This window comes from Chaetodon auriga, chromosome 23 (assembly GCF_051107435.1).
Source record: "Chaetodon auriga isolate fChaAug3 chromosome 23, fChaAug3.hap1, whole genome shotgun sequence".
Lineage (NCBI taxonomy): Eukaryota > Metazoa > Chordata > Actinopteri > Chaetodontiformes > Chaetodontidae > Chaetodon > Chaetodon auriga.
Window position 1 is genome coordinate 4,348,111 of NC_135096.1, and position 18,664 is coordinate 4,366,774.

The 18,664-nt window shown below is 43.6% G+C and overlaps 2 protein-coding genes across 2 annotated transcripts in view; both read left to right on the forward strand.

Annotated features, from left to right (window-relative positions):
- The window catches only part of LOC143316288 (uncharacterized), a 36,939-nt gene extending 20,410 nt beyond the window's left edge, over nucleotides 1–16,529 (forward strand). Inside the window, exons 9-11 of the mRNA XM_076724169.1 lie at nucleotides 15,211–15,414; nucleotides 15,519–15,766; nucleotides 15,898–16,529. Coding sequence (XP_076580284.1) covers nucleotides 15,211–15,414; nucleotides 15,519–15,766; nucleotides 15,898–16,529 — 1,084 coding nt within the window. The remainder of the gene's footprint in view (nucleotides 1–15,210; nucleotides 15,415–15,518; nucleotides 15,767–15,897) is intronic.
- The window catches only part of LOC143316073 (uncharacterized), a 114,979-nt gene that overhangs the window by 46,244 nt on the left and 50,071 nt on the right, over nucleotides 1–18,664 (forward strand). The window contains exon 6 of the mRNA XM_076723788.1: nucleotides 17,245–17,262. Coding sequence (XP_076579903.1) covers nucleotides 17,245–17,262 — 18 coding nt within the window. The remainder of the gene's footprint in view (nucleotides 1–17,244; nucleotides 17,263–18,664) is intronic.

Genomic DNA, 18,664 nt, shown 5'->3' on the forward strand with positions numbered 1-18,664 from the left:
GCGCATGCAGCAGCAGAGAGGGAGACCTGCCAGCGCAGGTGACCGGGGAGCAGAGAGGGCAGCAGCGGACCTGGCGTGCTTCAAATGCGGCCTGAAGGGACACCTGGCCAGAGCCTGCCAGCGCAAGTTGTGGTGCAGTCACTGCAGGAGCACCGCACACCGGGACACCACCTGCAGAAGGAAACAGCGCAGAGACCAAGACGACGCATGCAATGTCTCCGGGGGGGTCGACTCCGGGGCAACATCGCATATCATCACAGATCTCGCCAAGTTCAGGTTTGATGGTTGAGGTTTGATGAGGAGTTCCAGGCTGAGACACACTGCGTGGAGCTGGCTGATGGCACGAGGTGCAAGGGGGTGGCAGAGCGCTACGAGGTGAAATCTCACACATGAAAAGTTGGTGTGTAAGCTAGAGAGGTCACTGTATGGGCTAAAACAATCAGGCAGGAATTGGAACAAGGTTTTGCATGACTATCTAACCCAAAACAAGTTTGTACAGAACCAGGCTGACCACTGTGTTTACGCAAGGGAAACAGAACATGATAAGGTGATCATGGTTATTTGGATTGATGACCTCATTATTGCAGCAAGTGATGAAAATGCACTGCAGCTTGTGAAAGACATGCTTACAGCAAGGTTCAAAATGAAGGATTTGGGCAAACTCAGATATTTTCTTGGCACTGATTTTAACCAGAGTGACAACTGTGTGACAATGTCACAGACAAAGTATGTTGAAAAACTCCTGGAGAGGTTCAACATGCAGGATTGTAAACCTAGATCCACACCGTGTGAACAAAAACTGAACTACACGGATGATGCAGCACTGATGAATAATGACACAAGATACAGAGAGGCAGTAGGAAGCCTCATCTGTTTGACTGTCTGTACCAGACCTGATTTGAGCTGTGTTGTAAGCAAATTGTCACAGTACATTACTGAACCTACTGCACAGCAATGGGGTACGGTTAAGCATATACTGAGGTCTCTCAAAGGCACAATTAACAAAGAGTTGTGCTACAGGAAAAGTGATGAGAACCTGGATAAACAAGCATACAGTGACATGAATTGGCCTGCTGATGTCAATGATAGACAAAGCACATCAGGTTATTGTATAAGCATATACAAGGGCAGCACTTTAGTGTCATGGACAACCAAAAAGCAGCCAACCGAGGCTGTCCAGGTGTGAGTCAGAGTACATTGCATTTGCCGCTACCATCCAAGAGTGTCTGTACCTCACACAACTTTTGAAAGTCATAGATAAACATCTACCTGTCAACCCAAAAGAGTGAGACACTTAATAACCACTAAATCCTTATAAATCACTAAAACAACTTACTGTCAGCCTAGTATAAAACTGGGACATAAACATGAGAGGACCATGTCCATCATCCACATTACATGCACAGCTGTGATCCACGGGAACCTATGAGAGAAGAAAGGACAAGAACACCAGGAAAGATGCTGAGGTACCAACACGCATTGATCGGAAATGAGTGTGTACAGATGAAGAGGCAGGTGTCCTCACTGTGTCATGCAAAATACCTGGACGGACATTGCTCCCACTGAGTTGAAATGTGGTCTCCAAACCTCAAACCCAGCGAAAGCACTAATCCTCCAGTAAAATTTCTTTTAAACCATTGCAACCACTGACCAACCCACAAAGCCTCTTGAAAAATCTCCCACACCTCAAAACATCTGCGTGAAAACACTTGGAAAGTAGTAAAATCAAAGTGAATTCAACAAAATCCTCATGTGAATCCTGGATGGGCTCTCAGGTCAATCCAGCAACACCTGGAGTGAAACCTCATCCATATAAGGACCTGTGTTCCAAAGCCCTGGTCCACTCCTTTGATACGTCACAAAGTGGCTTTGATCTATCAGAGATGACATCAACGTTCCACTGAGCTCAGGGCTTGAGGGAGGTCATTGGTTTCCATAGCAACAATAAAGACAATATTGATACCTCCACGGGCATTGCAACAAACAAATCCACATAATAACTCAGTAAGAGTGATCCGAGTGATGATCAGTTTGACGGCAGGTACAGATCACCAGCCCTGAGTTCTGGAGCTCAGAGGAACTTCCTGACAGCGGTTAGGCGACAGCAGAAAACCTGGCGCCTCTCCGTCCTCACCGTCAGTGGTGCTGACGTCTCGAGTGGGGGAGTGTGGAAGTTGCGCTCGTGACAGCAAGAGCTCCCACTTTCAAATGTGGTCTCCAAACCTCAAACCCAGTGCACTGCAGAAAAGGTTAGTCCAAATATAAGATATAAACACTACATTTGGGAAGAAAATTACTTGAAACTAGTGAAATTACCCGTCCATGGAGCAAGTAAATTTTACTTGATAAGAAACCTTGAAACAAGATTTTTAAATCTGGAAATAAGTTTTCCCAGGTGAGTATGTAAAAGGATTAAAATAAGGTGAAAATGCTGATTTTTAGGTCAAAATCCTTGAAATCAAACTTAATAATAAGTGAAAAATACTAAATATAAGCAAATAATTTTTGTTTTCATTTTTTATTTTCTCATTTTTAGCAGATCAAGGTTTAAAAACAAGAAAAACATTACTAATTTAAGTGAAGAATACTCAGTACTAGTGCAGTGTGATTAAAACTAAACCCAAAAAATTAAAACCCGACCTTATTCTAAGATTATACATCTCTACTGAAATCACAACCAGGACTGCATGGATGATCAATATCAACATTTATTTAACTCTCAGGAGCAATAACTACACCATCAACACTGTGTCAGGGTTGTTCCACAATCTTAAAATCAGAATTAAAGCATTTTAAGATTTTTTTGTGGCCCAAACAAAGACCAAATTAATTTGGCACAGAAATCACACACACACACTGTAAATGCCAAAACAAGATGATCCACTAAAAACGAATACTAGAAATCACAAAATGGTCAACCTGATTCACTTAAAGTGCCATATAACATTTGAGATGTCTAGAAAATAAAAATAGAACCTTTTAAGGATGTGTGGGACCCCTGGTGAGGCATTTCAGCAAATAACCATAAGACGCTGCATAAAACATGCAGAGCAGCTGGTCAAGTCAGAGCAAAACAAACTACTGAAAGGTGCTGCGATCCAAAACAAGCACAGCACAACTGTCCTGACAGCAATGCTGCATTCACCTATTTTTCAGTGAATGATTTCCATTCAGCTGTTGCTTTCTTATATGTGCTAGTGGCATCTTGGTCATGGATGACATCACCAACTACCTCGGTTTGAATGACAGAGAGGATTTTGGGTATGTCAAGTGCAAAGTGCAGTAGTATGCCATTAACACCAACAACCCTTCCCAGACATCCTCCTGGGGGAGGGTGCTCACTGGTACGTTTCCCACAGCGACAATGTCGACTGTTCCATCAAAGATCAGCACCGGTGAGGAGAGAGGCCGCTTTTCCAGGTAAAGCACAGGGTCCTCACCTGGCTGGAGTAGAATGAAAAGGACAATATGGTGAATATGGTGAAAATCTTACCAAGTTTATTAGTCTTATTTTTAGTCAAAATGTCTCATCCCACTTGATTTAAGATGAATTCAGTTTACAAGTAACATTTCAGCAAGATGGAGGGACTTGTTTTAAGACAATGCATCTTAAATATCTTAAGTCAAACAATCTTGAAATGATCTTGTTTTGAGTTGTATTTTACAAGAAACAAGCTTCATTTAACATTTCGTGCATTTTTCAAGCTACATAATCTTGATTTAAGAGATAAACTTCACTGGATTCAAGTAAATGCATTTTATTGGAAAATCACCAGTTTATATCAGAAAACAGCTGCATTGATTAAAGGAAGACAAGTTTTTCTTTTTTTTCTTTTTCTTTTTTTTTCATTTTTTTTTTTTGGAAGGATGAGTTACAGTCAGCAATGAACATCACGTGCTTAAATCGCATTAATAATTTATCATCACTATCACGCTTCGTGGTACACCCCAAAGGACGACAACATTATACGTATGTACACAAAAGTTAAATGCAATACTTACCGAAGCTCAGCTTATCTTTAGGGACCCAGCTGTCTCGAGTGGTAGTACAGGTCTCCAAGTTGTCTTACAAATAAGCAGCAGCACATTTATCGCCCGCTTGTTTCATTTCTTGTTTAAATACCTCAGCACCGCCGCGCCGCAGTGATGACGTATTTTTGTAGGCAGACCGGAGGTTTGTTGAATTTCGCGGAAATAAATTTGGAGGCCAACAGACATTTATGACAGTTACACATTTTATCATGATATTCCTTACTGTGCAACACCACTGTCACTATCTTTAAGCCTGAATTTAATTTTCTAGGTTAAACGCTGACGACCTACGAACTACAACTCCGTCGACGGATTATGACATCATTAACCTGAGACTACCACCGCGTTGCATGTCGGCCGTTAATGAAACGCAGTAAGTGCGCATAGTACCGAGGGGTTGAAGCCGTGCACAATTGTAAGGACATTAATACGATTTTCACAACTTTGGTCTAAATACCATATAGTTTTTAACGTTATACATGTTTTTTAAAAAGTGTTAAGTATGTATTGTGATGTTTTGCTGCCAGACTGATCCAACTGGCGAGGGGAGCTCAAAGCTAGCTTGCTATCATTAGCTAGGTTACGAACATGGACCAACTAGATGACATTGCTAAATCGACTTTGAAGGCTAAGGTTAACGTAGATTGAGCTCAGGATCAAATAAAGACCAGATATTATCAAAAACTTGTTGTTCTTAAATATTTTTTCACAGTGTGTGGTTTTAGATAAAATGTGTGCATGTAAAATAATTGCTTATGTATATTAACGTGTGTAACTGAAATCAAACCGAAAAGAAAAATGTTGTGAATGTCTAATTCAAGATATTATAGATGTAGAAATGCAATGTATTGTATGCTTAATGTGAAAATGTTTCTGCCCATTACGATATGTTCTTTCTTTGTTGTACAAATGTCTGGACAAGCTTCTTTTTGGGTAAAACCATGGATGCAGCGCAATAATTCAACTTTTCATTCATTTTAAAATGTTCACAGCTGCAAACGTCAGTGAGGAAATGATGGGCACCCTGTCTCGTGAAGACCTGCGGGATCTTTTCCCAGGCCCAGAAAACTTCTTTCAGAGAAAAGCAGTCTGGCGTGCCTGCCATGATGATTTGGATGAGGTCAGTTTCTGAATGAGGCTAACAAATGGAACCTCAGTCTTAATGTACACAATTAACAATGAACTGTTGCCGTTACCATTTGGTTGTATTTTTTATTTGTTGGTTTTTGATTTTACAGGAATCTGGCAGAGAAGACTCTCACTCAAAGGACAGTATTACTTCTTTTAATGAGTCACCCTTGCCACAGACAACCACTCCTGTGAACGAGTATCCTGCAAAGTGCATGACCCCAGAAAAGGTTGTCAAGTTGTCCTTCCCAGAATATGTGTTGCACACTGACTCTGAACTTGAACAAGTCTGAAAACAATACTTTGAGTTGGCAAAAAAGACGAGCAGGGCAACTTTGAAATGTCAAAGTACCTTAGATGCCGACTCATCTGGAACACCATGACCAGTATGACTGCAATCCTGAGGGCAAGAGGTTATGGAGAATCAGACAGATACCCATCCAAACCAGAGGTCACAGCTATGGCCAAGAGAATAGTACAGTACTACCCCATGCTACAGGACAAAGGCAGCAAGAAGACTTCATGGGTAAGTGTTGAAAGGCATCCACTTAGTTGCCATGGTATTTCATACTTGGCATTGTTTCAGCTGTTCAAAGGAATTAAATTAAATGGTCTGTCACAGGTCACAGTGTATGCACAGCCATACAAAAGACTGCAAAATGTGAGGTCCCCTCAAAAGACCAGTCCAGATGGGGGTCATACAAAGAAGCACCGTGTGCGACGTGACACAGATGATTCAAGTGACTCAACTGTTATTTCAGATTGCTCCTCAGAAGGCTATAGCTCATCAATCTCAGGAAGCAAAGAAAGAGGTAAAACCCAACTCGTTTTTTACATTTTTACACTTTTGATCTTCACAAGTTTAATGAAGATTATTGGGCTTTTACAAACACAAGTCATTCTGTAAGATGGTCTTGATTGTTTTCGTTTCAAAAAGGTTGATGTCATTACACTTAAAAACTACATACCAAGGAAAGTGTTCTATTTTTGCAGAAATTGACAGTCCAGACACTGAAAACCGAGCAGCCATGGCCACTTGGAGTTCCCCGCAGGCTTTCTGTAAGTTTTGGAAATGTGTTCAAATCAATGATTGAACTTGGTGGTGGTCTGCAGTCATTGAGTGACCTTGTAGTTGAATTTGATTCAGCTGAAGAAATCTAATATTGTTTTTTCTTTCTTTTTTTTTGTGTCTTACAGCTAACAAGCCTTCAGATGTCAGTTCTCCATACAGTGACAGCCTAGCTGGTACTGCAGGTGATACTCGTGGAGCTTCTTGCCCACAGCTTCGACACTGTCCTCCTTCACCACCTGATCCTGCTGGTGTTTGGAGACCGGGCTGGGCCAGCGACTCGTGGCAGTAATTCGTTGATCAGCTCCACCACCGAGCTGAAGGTCAAAGGGTCGGAGAAGCCGTACTTCCCCTCCCGATGGAAGATCTTTATCAGCTTGTTGTTGCCACCTTTCCTCAGAATCAGAGTCTAGTCTCCGTGCACCTTGGTGGAGGCGTCTCCAACCAGGAACGTACCATTAGCCATGTCTATCAGCTTCTCGTTCACCTCTTCTCTGCAAATGTCTCCCCAGTACCACTCAGCGTCCTGCAGCGAAATACTGTTGTTAATACTACTGGGAGGTGGTGCATCATATGCACAATGCGCCAGAAAGGTGCAATGCATCATGGGGTGGGTGGTTTACAGTTACTGCAGTGACTAACTTCAACTCGCGTGCACATTCCACCTGTGGTGCTATGTAGAAAGGTGAAATGCGTCAAATGTAGAACTTGGTTGTGCTGTGCATCATAAGCACAGTCTAACCCTCCTGCACATTCCACCTTTCTTATGGTGCCAGAAAGGTGCAATGCATCATGGGAGGAGACTGGGCTAGGTTGTGCATCGTATGCACAGCTGAGTGTCTTCATGTGTTGCAGCTCTCATCATAGGAAAGAGGAGCCTCTTGGGGATATGCAGAGGTGCCATAGTCTGGAGACAGGATGAGTAGTGATGACATTGAGGTAACACGCTCATGTAAGAACATGCGCGGTGGAGGGAACAGAGACAAACTCGCGCAGGATATTCTTGGCCATTTCGATATTGTTCTGTGCAAACATCAGTGCTTTCTGGTTGTCCTGATAAGAGTGTCCTTGACTCATGCAGTAATCAATCTCACTACTGATTTGAGAGTTGGTTTATGTACAGTCCCTATATAGTCACCAAAATACATCAAAGGTTGAGCTTGGTTGGAGCATCTTGGAGGGATGCTTGTTGAGCACCTGTTTCTGGTTGTGCAGCAACTGTCAACTGACTATCACAGTGCATTATGCACAGCCAAGCACATTACTGACAGTCACTGCAGTGACTAAACCTCCTGCACATTCCATCTTTGTCATGGTGTCAGAAAGGTGCAATGCATCATGGGTAGATTTTGTTTCAAGTCTTGAGGTAAGCAGTGTGTTTCAGTATAATCTATTGAAGATGGCCTGTTTTCTCTTGCATACGTCACACATACTATCAAATAAATACAGCAGTGCAAATTTATCCTGCTCAATCTAAACAGTCACAAAGAGTGTGTGTGTGAGACAAATGCCAAACCAAGTCAACATACTTACAGACATAAGAGCAGCATCTGTCTTCTCGTCCAACTCAATACGAAACGTAAATAACTGTACTATGATGGTTTTGTTGAAATGTGCATCATATGCACAGTGTATTTGACAGTGAAAAACAAGGTTTAAGGTCAACAGCACCCTCGAGTAACATCATAGTTGACAGTCACTGCAGTGGGTAACTCTAATCCTCCTGCACATTCTACCTTTCTTATGGTGCCATGCAGAAAGTTGAATGCATCAAGTGTGGAGCTTGGTTGGAGCATCTTGGAGGAATGCTTGTTGAACTCCTGTTTCTGGTCAGCAGACTTGATCTTTTTCATCTGGGGTGCTTTGGCTCTGTGAGGAAACACTACCTAACTCCTGAAGTGGCTGCAAATTTTATCCAGATTTTACAGAGCACTCCTGCAGAGATTTAACCAGCACCCTGTGATTTTATCGTTGACAATTTTAACAGCAATCTGAAGTCAACGCTGGACTCAGTGGCTCCTCTTTTAACAAGAACAATTAAGAAAAAAACAATACCTCCGTGGAGAAATGAGGAAATTAAGCAACTGAAAAGAAACTGCAGGAGTGCTGAGAGGAAATGGAGAAAATCAAAACTGACAGTCCACTATGAAGTTTTACTTCAACACCTCAAAACTTACAATAGCTCTATTAAACAGGCAAGAATCTCTCACTTCAAAAAACTAATCTCTGACCACAAAAATAATCCCAAATTTCTCTTCTCCGCCATTGATCTTTTAACAAACAGTAATTTTAACAGATCTCATAAGACAAAAACAAATATTGATAAAAAATTGATAACATCAGATCCAGTTTTTTATCTCAACAGGTTTTAACTACCAACACGTCTGGATGGCAGGTTCTACCTGAGGACTGGTCTTCCCCACCTCCTTTAAATTGGCGGTGGTGAGGCCCCTTCTGAAGAAGAAGAGCAATTTAGACCCCAACATTCTTAATAACTACCGACCTGTATCCAACTTACCTTTTTTGAAGTAAAATTTTAGAAAAACTTGTTTTTAACCAAGTAAATGACTTTTTAAACAAAAACAACATTTTAGAAAGGCATCAGTCTGGTTTTAGGATGAACCATAGTACCGAGACAGCCCTTTTAAAGATTTTAAACGATATCAGGTGCAACTTAGATAACCACAAGCTCACAGTCTTGGTACTGCTGGATCTAACCACCGCCTTCGATACAGTAGACCATCGCGTTTTATTAGACAGGCTGAGGCACCTGGTCGGCCTCTCAGGTACTGCTTTTAACTGGTTCGTCTCATACCTCACTGACCGACACTTCTTTGTAAGTTGGGATGCATGTTCCTCAGGAACCCATGAGATCAAGTGTGGGGTTCCCCAGGGGTCAATTTTAGGTCCAACTCTTTTTAATCTTTACATGCTCCAGTGTTTCCTCATGGGGGCGCTCCTCACTGAGAACTGCTCCTAGTCTACTGATGGGGGCGCTGCTGAGGGGATGGCTCGAGGCCTCTGCACCTTGGTGCAGGGGCCTCCTGTCTGCCTGGGTCGGGGTGGTCATGGGCCGGGGCCCCTCTCAGTCTGGATGGCCCCCAAAGGTGGCTTATTCCTTATCTTGTCCGTATGGGTGTGTGTGCGTGTGTGTCTGTGTGTGTGTTTCTGTATGTAGTTATCGGGGTGGGAGGGCTGGGTTTTCTTCTTTGTTGTTTTTAGCTTCTGTGAGGCACTTTGTGTTGCTTTTTAAGTATGAAAAGTGCCATATAAATAAAGTTTGAAGTTTGAAGTTTGTTATTCATAAACTTGGCGTACTTGATTTTCCCCATTTCTTTCTCAATTGCTTTTGTAAGTTTTATCGGATGGTAGTGCCCACCATCCTGATTGAATTCAGTCATCACTTTCCACTCTCTTTCCTGTGTTTGATCCACTTGTGTCTGCTTAGTCGGGCTTTTCTTTGATTTTTTGTTATTACTAGGCCATGACACACTCCCCTCCAACCAACTTTCCATTCTATCTTGCCTCTCTCATTTTCTCAAGTCTCTTTTCAGCCTTGAAGACCGAGATATCTTCCAGTCCACTTCGTTCCCACGACACCCATCTGACGCAGTTGACATGATGTTACAGTTACAGAGTACAGTTTATGCAAATCTGCCAAATAGTTTTCGATATACTGATTTCATCTCGGTGCATCTGCTCAGAAAATATCTAGCTAATTGCTGCATACAAAACCCTTTCACATCACTTAAATCAAAACGGCTAGTCACTCAGATAATCACTGCTGTGACTAACTCTAACCCTCCTGCACATTCCACCTTTGTTATGGTGCCAGATAGGTGCAATGCATCATGGCTAGAGCTTATGTACAGTTACCTGTATGTACCTTCTCCTGAGACTATAGATAAAGTTACTTGTCACTCCGCTGACATTCTCCTGAAGAAATTATCCATCAGACTGCAGCCTTTCAGGGCGACGAACAAAAAAGGATTATTTGCCACTGACTTTTTCTTCTTTTACTTTCCAACCAACTACAGGCTTTCGGAACGACGAAAGAAGAAGGGTTGTTTGCTGCTGACTTTTCTTCTTTGACTTACGTTTCTCCTGCTGCTGTTTGTTGTTTCTTTGTTTTTTGTGAAATTTTTAAATTGTATTGCATGTAATTGTCTAAATTGTGTTTTTATTTTTTTAAATTCAAAGTCTGACTGAGGAGCTGCAGCGTCGTCACATGGCAGTGACTGGCATCCCTCCACCACTCCCCAGTGCCAATGTTACAGCGAGACCATCGACCACACAGACAGCCGAGAGTGCGGCTCCTCACTCAGTCTGGGAATCATCAGCACCGGTGATGCACTTCTCAGATCCTTCAGTGTTTCAGGCTAGCATGATCTGATTAACTGGAGTAATCCCTCATTTTAAAGCTCACATTCTCCTATTAATCAAAGATTTAGTGTGTAGGGTTGGATTACGTCATTTTACATCATTCTGATGTTGTTAGAAAATGTACTGGATCATTATAATAAAAAAACCAAACGCACTGGAATAATACAATGGCACAAAAAGGGACGCTGCAGGGCTTTATTTATGTTTTTCATTTTTTTTAATCAAAGGCAGTTGGATGTCTGTGACGTTGAAGTCTTTACAAAAGTAACGTTATCCGAAAAACTACACAACCAGTAACTACATACTCTGAAGAAGCAAGGCGGCTAATTAGGTTAGCTCTCGGTGATGGGTAGACACACGATGGTCCACTCAGTGTGGCACGCATGCAGCCCCGGACATCTAAGGGCATCACAGTCCTCTGGCCTATATTTGCATTTTTCTATCTGCTTGCACAGCATATCTAATCAGAGGTGGAATGAAACATCTGGCTGTTGGACCTTCCTCACAGGGAAAGGAGACTCTGACTGATGGACTGAGTCTCTTCCCGCTGGCTTCGCCCTGAATGGTCTGGCAGCACAGTTATCAGCTCTGTTGTAGTGAGGCAGGAGGAGATTTGGGGCTCCAGGGACAAACACATGCTGTTTGCTCTCATGATCAAAGCAATGAGCTTCTTATTCGCTGTCACTCCTCTCTTCTCTTTGCAGGAGTGTATTGTTTTCATCCCTGTGCTGGTGTTTGATTTTTGGTTTGTTCGAAATCCCTGGTTCAAACTCAGAGTTTGAGAAAGTAAAGGGTGACACATTATTAAGTATCTAGAGGTTGACAAACATAAAGTTCACTGCTCTCTGGCTTTGTCCTGCCCAGGCATAGTTCACCATCTTACAGTACTTATTGGGTGAATGGTCTGGCAGTACAGTTATCAGCTGTTCATGACAGTTCATTCTTTTTTCCCCATGGTTAGTTTGCAGGACATTGTTGCTATTGGCAGTGTTTGTGCAGTCCTCTGGCCTATAATTTGTATTTTTCTATCTGCTTGCATAGCATACCTAATCAGAGCTGGAATGAAACATCTGGCTGTTGGACCTTCCCCACAGCGAAGGGTTAGATGATTCGCCAACTTCTGGAGGGCCTGGGTGTAGTCCTTCTCTATAGCTGCCCTCTTTTGGCTGAAAGTTCTCAGGTCTTCCAGGAGGTCACATTCTGTCTGGTGCTTGATGTGTATTCTGCTCATCTGCTCTGCATGACTGTCTGTTTCAGCTCCTTTCTCGGTGGGGGTTGCATCCTTATGTCTTGACATAAAAATTATACAAAAGACAGAAGTTTATCTGGAAAAGTTTGTGCAAATGTTTCGAACAAATGAAAAGTGAAATAGGGCATTACAGCCAATCACAGCCAGTGAAGCGGCCATAGCGAGCCCAGTAAATAGCAAGTTGAGCACAGTCTTGACAGTCACTGCAGTAACTAACTCACTCTGGGTACTTGTGTCTGATTGGTGGTGGCCGTCGTTGTAGGCGGTGCTGGGCAGGGACTGCTTCCCACATGCGCCGGCCCTGTGGCATCCAGAGCAGCATCTTCGCTGCGCTCCAACAGCATGCTGACGTCACTTTGCTCTTGCTCTGTCTTCAATTTAGTACAATCAAAGGCTTTTTTGGCTCGGGGGTACTCGCAGTCTCAAATATGAAAATGTCATGATCAGTATCAACATCATCACCATCAGCATTAACAGGCAAAGATGGGGAGCTCTGTGGGCTCACATGCACTGATATCAATGTATGTGAAGTGCCCAAATGGAAGCCATTAACTTTGGGTCTTTTGGGTGTTCGTTGTGGAGTAGCAGGCTTTGTTCTTTGCCCCCTCAGGGGACCTGTTGACAGTGAGTATACATGAGAAATAACTCGTGCCAGATAGGTGCAATGCATCATGGGTACAGCTGTCAAATACACTGTGACAGTCGGTTGGGTGGAGCTGGACAAAACTACAGTCATTGTCAAATTTTTTTTTAAATTTTGCAGGTGTCAATCTACCATGAACACACACTGTAGAGTCACTTCTTGCCCCCCGTCCTCATCCTCAACCTCACTCCAGTGTTTGGGACTGAGTGTGTGCTAAACAAACCGATCCAGAGCGCCGCAGCTCCACTTCCATGCAAACTGGTGGATAGTCTGACAGAAGGACACGGAGGTGTTTGATACTGTGAGGAAAAATACGTCTGGTGCTCTGCTTTGTGGAGCTTGTAGTGTATTCCATACCGTGAAAAGACTGATGATGGGTTATTTCTTTTGTACATATAAAACCATCAGCAGGATGAGTATTATTACCTGTAATCCATTCAAAGGGTTTGTCTGAAAAGCACAGGTTGTTAGCTGCATTCGGCTAGCCTGGTACAGTGCAGTGACTAACAATGCATCATGCATCTGTCAAACACACTGTGCATCATATACACTCTCCTGCACATTCCACCTTTGTTACAGTGCCAGAAGGGTGCAATGTGTCAAGAGTAGAGCTGGGTTGGGATAGTTGGCATGAGATGGGCTGCCGTTTTGCTCACAAAAATACAGTCATTATATTTCATAGAGAGACTTTTCAATGTCTAAACAGTTTATTCAGCAGTTAGTGTGATGTAGATGAGTAATGCAGGAGGAGGGTGTGCAGTGAATCATAGCATGATAGTGTCAATTATCTGTCAGGCTGAGCTGATTGTTCCCATGGGCCGATGTAGCATTAGCACATTCACCCCTTCCTATGGTGCCAGAAAAGTGCAATGCATCATGTGCCGAGCTGTCAAATAATGTGCATCATGTGCACAGTCTGTTTGACAGCCAGGGAGGTGCAATGCATCATGCATCTGTCAAATACACTGTGCATCAGATGCACAGTGCACCAGAAAGGTGCAATGCATCATGGGGTGGGCAGTTCACAGTCTCTGCTGTGACTGAATACAGCCCTCATGCACATCCCACCTTTGATGCTATGTAGAATAGTGAAATGCATTAAATGTGGAATTTGGTTGTGCTGTGCATCATATGTGCAGCCAAGCACAGTCTAATGCTCCTGCACATTCCACCTTTGTTATGGTGCCAGAAAGGTGCAATGCGGTCTCGGCCTTTAACATTTTCCACCAGGGATTAACTCTAAACCTCCTGCACATTGCATTTTTGTTATGATGCCAGAAAGGTACAATGCGGTGTCTTTAACATTTTCAACCGCTTCCCGAGCCACTTCGAGTTCTCCGCGTGGGGCATGACTGCTTCATGATTTTCCTCCACCTTTCTTCTGGTGATGGAAAGGTGCAATGCATCATGGGAGTAGGGCTAGGGCTGGGCTAGAGGTTTCGGAAGTCAAACACACTGTGCATCATATGCTAACAGACAGTTTTGTCACATAACTCCAATATCCCCCCTGTCCCACACAGAGAGTGTCTCAGAATTACACTGCACAAAGATTGTAATCCTAACACAGAATCAGAAGATGTTGCATTAGCACTTTTCATCTTGTTATGGTGCCAGAAAAGTGCATCATGGTTAGAGCTGTATGGCAATGCATCATGGGTGTAGACTATGCATCATAGTTGACAGTTCACAGATGACAGTCACTGCAGTGACTAACTTCAACCCTCCTGCACATTCCACCTTTGTTATGCTCCCAGAAAGGTACAATGCATCATGGGAGTAGACTGGGCTAGAGCTCGAGAGTCAAACACACTGTGCAGCATCTGCTAACAGACAGTTTTGTCACATACCTCCACTGTTCCCCCTGGCCCACACACAGAATGTGTCTCAGAGTGACACTGCGCAAAGCAGATTGCAATCTCAACACAGAAGATGTAGCATTAACACATCCCACCTTTCTTATGGAAAGATGCATCATGGGAAGAGCTGTACTGCAAAGTATCATGGCTATAGACTATGCATTAAAGTTGATAGCTCACAGATGACGGTCACTTCAACCCTCCTGCACATTCCACCTCTGTTATGCTGCCAGAGAGGTACAATGCATCATGGGAGTAGACTGGGCTAGGGCTGGAGCTCTAGAGACACACACGCGCTTTCAGCCAAGATGCATGTTTCATTTCAAACTGTGCAACTGAGTCAACTGTGCAATCCTTATTTGTTATGGTGCAGTGCAGTAGCAATGCACCATGGGTAGGGCTGTCAAATAGGCTATACACCATAGTGTAGGTGTAACCCTAACCCCATTACTTTATTTTACAAGTCACCACACAGCCTTCCTTATTTGGGGAGAATCACCTTACATGCTGAGACACTCAGCTTTAGTTAGTCACCTGTGAATCATGCATTTGTTCATATTTGTTCAATCATATTTTTCCTCTGCCAACAGTGGTTTGACATGTTCTACACAAGGGTGCGGCCACAACTCCTAAACTCCAAGAAGCGCAAGAGCGATGACGCAGAGGTCAAGGAAAGATTTTTCATCTCCTCCACGGGGAGGCCCATCTACAACGCCTCCAATGACCTGAACAGACTGCATCGCAAGTAAGCAAACCACCATGATTCATTTCACCTCCGATATGTACCCGGTACTCCGGTGAGAAATCTTTATAAAAATTTAAATGTTTAATGTTTAAACTGTCATTATAGATACAAGATTGAATCAGTGACCAGCCAGGTGGCACGGCGAGTGTTTGAGACGGCCACCAAGACTCTGACCGACGCCGACAAGTCTCTAGTGGCCGACTACCTGACACACTCCACCGCGACAGCTGAGAAACATTACAGAATGAAGGAGACAGAAAACATTGTGAGGGCCAGTCATGTGCTAGGTGCGCTAGCTGATGACTCAAGGTAAGCATGTTTCATATTTGTCAACACAATTAATACAGTCAACAATTTGTAAGCATCAAATCTTATACCCTTCTTATAATAACCTTGATTCTTTTTTTATGTAGTGCTGACTCTGCAGAAGAGGGTACCAGTAGTGGTGCTCGTTGTGTCCATAGCGCTGCTCGCACCATTGGAAATGTGCAGATGGATGTCCAAGCGGCGTACGACAGACTGCTGGAACATCACCCGGTGACTCTGGATGGGGATGTGCCAAGCAAGGCTGAGCGGGAACGAGCATCCCCTGACTGTCAGCGGGCCCTGTACGAGCGTTGGCTGAAGGCGCAGATGAAACTGCACAAGCAGCATGTTCTTGGTGAGTTTCTTTTTTCAATATTTAATAGCATTTTTTTTCCCCAAGCAACAATGCTACGTACATGTACATGTGCTACGTACATGTTGTCAATTTTAGTCTTCTTGACTAACATCATCCTATCTTCTTGACAGCATACTTCTGCTGTCGTCTGCCGACGGAAAACCGAGTCAGCGCCTGGATTGCAAAGCAGGGATGGACGAGCAACATCCCCAATGCTGCCAATATCATCAGAGAGTGGAAGCCCTCCGGAGCTGAGGACGCGACCATGGACTCCACTCACATCCAGAAGCTGACGAGATCGCAGAAGTGGAGAGGGCTTCTAGTCAACGCCGTTGAAGGGAAGGGCAAGGGTGTCATCACGACCCGGAGATTCCAGACTGGTGAGGTGGTCTGTGACTACCACGGGCGGGTCACCACAGCCAAAGAGGGCAAGAAAATCCACAAGAACACCAGTGAGGAGGAGACTGGATACATGTTCTTTTACAGAGACAGAAGAGGGCAGCCCATGTGCATCGACGCACATTCAGGCGTTTGTGAATGCCACCCTGGACAGCAGACTGTTGGCCAGTTGATCAATCACTCAAGAAAAGCAGCCAACCTAAGGTCAAGGTTGTTCACTATGGTGACAGATGGGGAGGAAACAGATATCATTCTTTTCCTCGCAACCAGGAACATTGACGTGAATGAGGAACTCTTATTTGACTATGGAGCAAGTCAGAAGTCTTTTCGTGGGGAGGGCTCAGGCCTGGCTTGGCCCCCTTAAATTTTGGACTGCCACCTTCAGACTTCAGACCCTTTGCCACCTTCAGACTTTTTGAGTTATGTCAAAATTACTCCCTCCATGTTTCTCTGTAACTCATACTGGACTTCACTGCTATCGCAGTTGACAAGTCCTTTAAGGGAAAGTTTTCAGCAACTCCATCCAGTTTCCACGAGGGCAGTCTTCAAAACGAGGTGTTGTGAATCATTGTGAGGAAACAAAATTGTACTGGATGCGGTGGTGTGTTCCAACTGCCTGCCCTCAGACTCTCTCACTGTCTTCATCATCACACTCTGTCGAACCGTCAACGTCATGGAGTTTTGTGAATCCCGCTGGAAGTTGATGAGGAAGGTGTTGGGGACTCACCTCGGCCACAGTGCCGTTTACACTATGTGCCGCATAATGGAAGAGAGGGTGTACATGGAGGATGCACCATTGCTGAGAGGAGCTGTGTTCTTTGTTGGAATGGCACTATAGAGCGCCTGCTGCAGCCGATCCAGACAACAGGCGGTGCGGCCTAGACAGGAGACGTGTGGAAATCGGGGAGAGCGTGCGTTGGCCTGATGGTTTTTGGCCAAGGTCACGCCCACACATCGTCTTTGACCACACTCAGGATTTGGCTGTGAAAATGCGCTACGCCTGAGAGTTCAGCTGGAGCGAGAGGAACGAGAAAAGAAGATGATTCCCCGAGACGGAACTGACAAACCAATCTGTGTAGATTTCTGATCGTTGTATCGTCTATAGACATTTAAGCCCTCTGGACTCTGCCTTGACGTGGCGTGGAGGCTTGTATGTCTCAGTGGTCATAGGCACTCTCCAGATTGGCTCTGCCCAGCAGAGTTTACTCTTGTTTGGTAAGGCAGGAGTGTAGCACCCAATAATGTAATAATTTACTGAAAATGTAATAAAATTTGCACTTAACTCGATCACGCTTGATCAGTTCCCTTGGTTTGGAAAAGCAGGCAAGGGAAGCAAAATAAAGCAGCTGCCTCACTGCATCCAGTTAGCCAAGACGTCTTCTCATACCAGCTCTGTGAAAAAGAGCAAGTATATCTCCTTGTAGCACCCAATAATGTAATAATTTACTGAAAATGTAATAACGCCTGAAAATGTAATAAAATTTGCACTTGATCGAAAATGTAATAAAACCCAATAATGTAATAACTTGACCAATAATGTAATAAAATATTCTGACTGATATTGTAATAACATTTTTACCGAAAACGTAAAACCTTATTACATTATTGGAGATTCATTACATTTTCAGGTGGGTCTTTTTTAAAAAAAAGAAAAATGATAATGTAAAACTTGACAGATAATGTAATATAGAGGTCTATATTTTGTGTTTTGAGAATCTAAGACTGTTATGTAGCCTACGCTGGATGTGAAACGGAATAGACGGGCGTCCCCCTGGCGGTTCAACTCAAGCACTGGAGCTCAGTGTCAAATGTTTGTGTTGCCCGGCAACAGCCTCGTCTCCGTATTTTTCTCAGCGGAGCCGAATTAATGATTAAATAAACAAAGAAATCATTTTGTTCTTTCTTTTCCCAACTTAAAAATGCCCCCCCCAAAAAAACTTGTGGGAAACAATAGGCTAACTAACCTAAACCATTAGGCCGATAAAGTTTGAAAATTAATAATGATTGAAAAAATAAATGAATTAATAAAACTTGTGGTCCGTGCACCTGTGAAGCACCTGTGAACAGACCACAGTGACAAAAAGGTTGGGAACCCCTGTCTTAAGCTATTTATAGAAGTAGCCAAGCCTTGGCTAAAGTATCAAGAAGTTAGCATCAAGAACTAGGCTAATATGCAATCACATGGTCAATAAAATTGATCTGTCTGTATTTATATAGAGCTTTACTATACCTGAAACGATACCCAAAGCGCTTTACATTATACATCACATTCACCCAGTCACACACTGATGGCGGAAGAGCTGCCATGCAAGGCGCTAACCACGACCCATCAGGAGCGGTTAGGGGTTCGGTGTCTTGCTCAGGGACACCTCAACGTGAGCTCTGCAGGCCGGGATCTAACCAGCAACCCTCCGGTTACAAGACGGCCACTCTACCCACTGAGCCATGCCGCCCCGTCATTCAGAGTGATATAATAACCATTTATGAGTGGATGTATTT